The 6,084-nt window shown below is 39.3% G+C and overlaps 1 protein-coding gene across 1 annotated transcript in view; it reads right to left on the bottom strand.

Annotated features, from left to right (window-relative positions):
- Positions 1-4,955: 4,955 nt before the first annotated feature.
- chrm1b (cholinergic receptor, muscarinic 1b) overlaps positions 4,956-6,084 on the bottom strand; it is an 8,050-nt gene continuing 6,921 nt past the window's right edge. The window contains exon 2 of the mRNA XM_036580972.1: positions 4,956-6,084. This exon is cut by the window's right edge and continues 722 nt beyond it. Coding sequence (XP_036436865.1) covers positions 5,175-6,084 — 910 coding nt within the window. The 3' untranslated portion in view covers positions 4,956-5,174.

The raw sequence follows: 6,084 nt of genomic DNA, 5'->3' as shown, positions 1-6,084 counted from the left end.
ACGTGCAAGAGCTGACAGGCCACCAAAACTGTCCCCATCAGATAAACAGCACTTAAAGCTTTTATCTTTGAGAGAGGAGAAAGTCAAGCTGCTTCAGATCTGAAAACATCCACAGCCATCCATCCACTGTGAGAAGACAACTCAGTGCTGAGGGTCTGAAAGGATGTGTAGCTGTCAAGAAGCCTGGACATCTCAGAGTCCAGACCTCAACATCACTTAAATGTGTTTGGGTTCGTGAGAAGCAGAAAAAGCAACCAACTTCTAAGACTGAACTTCAGAGGTGTGGAAAAATATCCCTGCAGATTTCTTTGAAGAACTGAGAGAAAATCTCCTGAAAAGAATGGAAACTAGAAAAAAGGTGAAGAGGACACAGCAAATACTGATAGATTAGGTGTTGTATTTATTTGTTGAGGCTTCTGTTAAATGTTTTCTGCCTTTTTTCCTGATACGGATGATGAACCTGGCTGTTTTGACTGGATTCTCTCTGACTTTTGTACTGTAGATTAGGTTCAGTGTTGCTTGAGTGTCAAAGTGCTTGAGTATTCCTTTAAGGGTTCTAATTATTATAAAGGTTCCCAATTAGTGGTGTCTAGACTTGTTGAGTCTCTTTTGTAGGTGCAGGGTTTTTAACGTTTTGAAACAGCATTAAGATGTTCTAATTTATGAAAAAGATGTTATAATTACTCAATAACAATCATTGAATGAATTGACTGTCTTTTGTCGCCATTTTAGAGGTGCTTTAATGACCCCCTGCAACGTAAAAATGTAAAACGGCCCATTCGGTGTCAAACATTTTAATAAAAACAGGTTTGAGTAGATGGTTTACCTATGATAAGTCAAACAGCTGCCGATCCATTTCAAACCGGGAGTTATATAGACCCTATATAAACTTCGTTTTTTTAATTGAACCATTCTGCTGACTTCGCAAGATATAATATGTACTTTTGTATGATTTGATTGACAGGTCAGTTGGTGGAAATTGATTCTGAGGCAGTTCAGTCAGGCTGTAGCTGCTTACTTGCACCTAAAGGAAAAAAAACAAACATGGTTGGTGGGATTTAAGTCTCAGGTTGTCTATTTAGACTCAGTTATCCGTAGTGCTTTAGAGGTTGTTCAGTAATCGAAAACCTTCCCTTGACGTTGCATAACGTTTATCCTGTTATCAGCATATAGTAACTATCCACACATATATCCTCACTGTAAGAACAAAACTTCACATCTCAAAAACGGCAGCTTTACAGGTGAAAGTAAAAGCATTGCTCACCTTTAGTGCAAGTCAATGTAAGAAGGCTTTTTTCCCATTTCATTTTTGGGGCTTTTCTATTGGCCTAGTAAAATTTACACACGAAGTAAACCACAACTGGCATGTTTTTATATTCTGAAACAAAGGGAACATGACAGAAATGGAGATATGAGGTTTTGTTTTGACAGCAACGATATACAAACGTAACTACTGTTACTTTTGAGGGATTTTTCCTTTTTTATAAATAAATAAAAATAGAAATCAATGTGATCCTTTCAGATTTTGAGAGATTATTACCTGTAAAAGTTACATTTTATTTAATTCCCTAAATTTTTTAGTGGTTTCCAGGAATTATTTGTGGGGTTTTTTTTAGGTTTAGCTTACTATAAATTAATTTTGCTCAAGGATCAAATAATCTAATTAATTGTAATGTAGAATAATCAGTGGCTCAGGTGACACTGTGGCTACATTTGATCAAAATCAGTACGAAAAATTGAATTAATTAATGGTGTCACTCACCTTTGATTCTTAAATTCTGGATAACTGTTGAAAAGCCTTGCCGTGTTGTATGTGGTATGTCAGATCTTTGTTCCAGTCCAGGGCTGATGTGCAGAATGACTTGAAAGAAATTTCTCAGCCTTTAGAATGAACAGATCTGTGCGTCTAAAACCCTCTGTGCTTAGATTCTGGTATTCTTTGACTAGACAGATACTTCATAATCTGGCAGTACTCTGAGTACTTGCTTATAGCACCCGTCACTTTGACCGTATCCTAGTGTCATTTTACAGTCATAACTGCGTAACCATATGCATGTTTACCTGGTATCACCACTTATACAAGTACACTTGCTTTTATGCTCGCCTCTTGTTGCACTCACGTACTGGCACAGAAACGTTTTTGGGAAAAGTTTTGTAACTTAATTTAGCTCTGCGATTGTAATATCAGTAGCCAACTAACCATTATTAACAAGGTAAATAAAGGTAACTCAAGGTTTTTTTGTTTTTTTCTTTTGTTTCTAGAAAAGTGGCCATTCAAATATTCCATTTTTGCATATTTTGTCGATTATGTTTGCTAGATTGTTGGAAGACATTTTTAGGGGTTTACTTTGATTCATGATGGAATGTTTTGCTTTATGGTACAAGTTTTGATTGTTTTTTTTTTTTGTTTGTTTGTTTTTTGTTTTTTTCCCAAGGAAAATAAAACTATTTGGCACGGACTATTTTATGTTTATACTGTATCCATTTCACTGTTGCCTTCCCCTGTGTCTCTGTCACGTGTGCATACCTTTAAGGCTGAGACAGGCTAAATGTTTTTGTGTCTCCAGGTTCTTTCTGAAAAGTAATACACAGCCGTTAATACCAAATGCTATTTTCTTTACTTTAAGCAGATCTGGGTTCTCTGTATATGAAGCATGTAGTCATATGCAAAAGTTAGAACACCCCTAGTTTCTCTGATTATGAACACCCTCTACAGCAGTGGTTCCCAACCTGGTCCTCAGGACCACCCAGGTGGGAATCACTGCTCTAACATGCTTTAAGCTATTTGGGCTATTTGGGGATTTGGACACCTCCCTGGTGGAAATGTGTAATTGCAGTGCGTGGAAGAACATTTTGTAACGTGGGTTGTTTTGGACCCCTTCCCCAAGAGAATTTGAACAAAACTCGAAACTTGATGAAGGATGTTTCTTTTAAGGATGTGAGTGAATTTTCTATTATTGTCATCGTGTTCTCAGAAGTGTAATGTTGAGTTCTAAACAGCAGGGTGCACCTTCTTTTTGCACCTGTTCATGTGACGTTAGTACATAGACGTATGATGTGGTCTGAAACATCAAACCCTGTGCCTTTGACTTTTAAGTGATTACTTCATCCTTTAGAGGGCGACTCGCAGCAGCACCAGCACACCATATTTTAAGATGTTTTCGCCTCAGTAATACTATTTCTTTTTTTTAATGTTACCAGAAAGACTTAAATATGGCATTTGTCTGCAACTTTTAGCATACAATTTCTGCTACTTATTTGCTGAGTTTAACATAAAAAAACACAAAATACACATCTTTTCTCAAATAAAGAGCAAAAGAACAAAGCAGAGAAACACTAAATATATATTAATTTGTGCAGAAGTGTGTTCTCTCTAGCTTATCACTCAGAAAATCAATAACATGCCATTTGACCAAGCATTTGTACACAATTCTAAATGATAATATCTGTTAATTCTTGTTTATTATAACATGGAGAGCAAACACTGAAAAGCCTTGATTGGGGTCTGTCTCGATCTAACCTTGAAATATCTGTCTCACGAGGGTGGATCACTTTCTACTGGGCTATATCACCATAGCAACATAAGCTGCACTCCTAACCTGCTCCGTGGCCGACCCTCTGACCAATCAGGCCTTTGCATGATCTTTTTTGGGTCTCTTATTTCTTCTTTGTGATGTTTGTGGTATCAATAACATGAAAAATGACATCATACTACACAGATTTCAAGAAGATAAACCAGTCAATACTCAAATAAGCTCCAACACGGTATCAGTAGTGACTGTTGCTTTTTACTGTCATAAGGGCTTTTCTTTCTACATGTAAGCATAGCATAATTTGGTCACACTTTATTCGGATGGTCCCCTATAGATGCTCTACAGCTACTTAAATCATTGATGAACTTTCTGGTGATCCTCAGTTGATTATCAACAACATTAGGGTTAGGTGTAGATGTAGGTTTTGCCTTGAAGTTAAGGTTAGGGTTAGGTTTAGGGATAGATTTAATAAACTCTTTCACACTGAACCTCAAGTTCAGTTGAATTTAATGGATATTTAGTTGAATGTTATTGAAAGGCAGACTGAGCATTTACGAAGCATCTAAAGTGACCCATCTATGTAATATTCAACTTCCAGTTCAGTGACATTTAATAACTATTCAGTTAAATGTTACTTAAATATATACTGAGCATTTCCAAAGAATCTACAGTGGATCCTCCAAATAAAGTGTTACCCATAATTTTCTTCTGTCGCTCAGCATCTCAGGTTTCAAGTTTTTGGCTGTTTGTCATAAACGTCACACTTTCACATGCTTCTAATCCTGAGTTAACAGGGAACGTTGTTAACCACAGCTGCATTTGTTAGGTTTTGTGAAACTAAAATTAAGTCATGAAATCGGTCCAAGTTGAACGTAGTTTGGAAGACAGGCACGAACTCCTAAATTTCTATTTTTGACGTGAAGTGAACCTCACAGGCACACACAATATTTGGTTAAAAATCAGTTTTGGTCACTGCTATTAGAAAACAAACATTGTTTTAGAGACATTTTAGTATCATAATTCTTCCTGGACTTTGTTCCAAGGAAAGAGCTGAAATGCAGCCCAAGTAATACGACTGATGGAAAGAATCTACTCTGTGGAATAATGTCCTGACAAAGGGCCGTGTATAGGAAACAGTGGAGTGGCTGCAGAACGTCTGTTGTTTTAGTCATCATCTTTTCCTGCCTCTGTAGATGGCAAGGTTTAAAACGGCACACGACTGCTACTTACTCAAACAGCAAACTTGTAGGCAGGACGCAAGGCAGATATTTTGGAGCATGGGGAGGGGAGAAGTTGGCCAAAGACCCCAAAACATAACATAGCAGTGCTTCAATAAACACACCGAAAGTATTCCAATGTTCCACGTCATTTATAGCTGGCAACAGGTCAAAACAAGAGAGGCTGCTCACAGTGCACTGGCATCTTATGTTCAGGCTGGAGATTATTGTAATACAAACCGTCGGCAATCATTTTACAGGCATGGATTAAGCGAATTTATACAAAAAGAAGAATTTTTTTTGATATCCACTCAGGTTTTAAGCCCTTTCTTTTGAATTAACTTGATTGAACCCCCACTGGGTTTCAGAAGCTTCTCCATTGAGTTCTTTAATCCAGTATTGCATGACCGACAAAGCTAGTTCGTTAGACGGTGCTGCATGTCTTTTTCTGCCTCGTAGAGGCATGGCGGCTGTGACGACCTGTTTCCCAAGTTTTGGCATCCCTTTTGCGGCACAGGAGCAGTGTTTTAAAAGTGGCTCGGAACGAGTCGTTGCACAGAGCGTAGCACATGGGATTGACTGTGCTGTTGACGTAGCACAACCAGTATCCCAGTTGCCACAACTTTGCAGGGACACAGTGCGAAAGAGAAGCCAAGACCATGATGTTGTAGGGTGTCCATGTCAAGATAAAAGCCAACAGGATGGCGCTCAGCGTCCGTGCTGCTTTCTTTTCCCGAATGATCATGTTTATTCGCCTTTTGGTCTTGGGCTGCTTGCGGAGGCTGAGGTCCAGCGTTCTGGGTTTCTTCAGTGGAGGATGACAGAAGGGTGGCCCGGCTAGGGCTGGAATTTCCTGCTGGTACTCTGATCTACCTTGCAGGTCCTTCAACTTGATCACTGCAGGGTTTGATGCAGATGGTGCCATTCCTTTAAGATCTTGCTCCTGCTCTTCCTCGGTTGATGAAGAGGTTGGGGCATCGTCGTCCTCATCATCGATGTTCCAACTGTTGCTACTGCAAGCCTCCTTATAATTCTTGTCTCCTGGTGGCGGCAACATAGATGCGTTTGCTGTTACCAGAGGAAGCTGCTTTTGTCTCCCAGGAAAGCATCCCACTGATGGTTTCCTGGTGACCCCTGGACATTTTTCCGAATTTCTCTCCATGGAGCTGTTGAGACTGCTTTGTGTGCTGTTCTGGTAGGTGGACCGCTTGTCTCCCTTCATGGAGTTACCCGCACTACTGCTAACGGATCCCACAAACTTAGCAAGTCCTTTTGCTCTATTCTCAATCTCCCAGTAAATCCGCCAGTATAGAATGATCATGATGCTAACAGGA

This window comes from Colossoma macropomum, unplaced genomic scaffold (genome assembly GCF_904425465.1).
Source record: "Colossoma macropomum unplaced genomic scaffold, Colossoma_macropomum, whole genome shotgun sequence".
Taxonomy (NCBI): Eukaryota; Metazoa; Chordata; class Actinopteri; order Characiformes; family Serrasalmidae; genus Colossoma; species Colossoma macropomum.
Note: the sequence above shows the minus strand (reverse complement) of the source record. Positions and strands in the feature narration are given on the sequence as shown.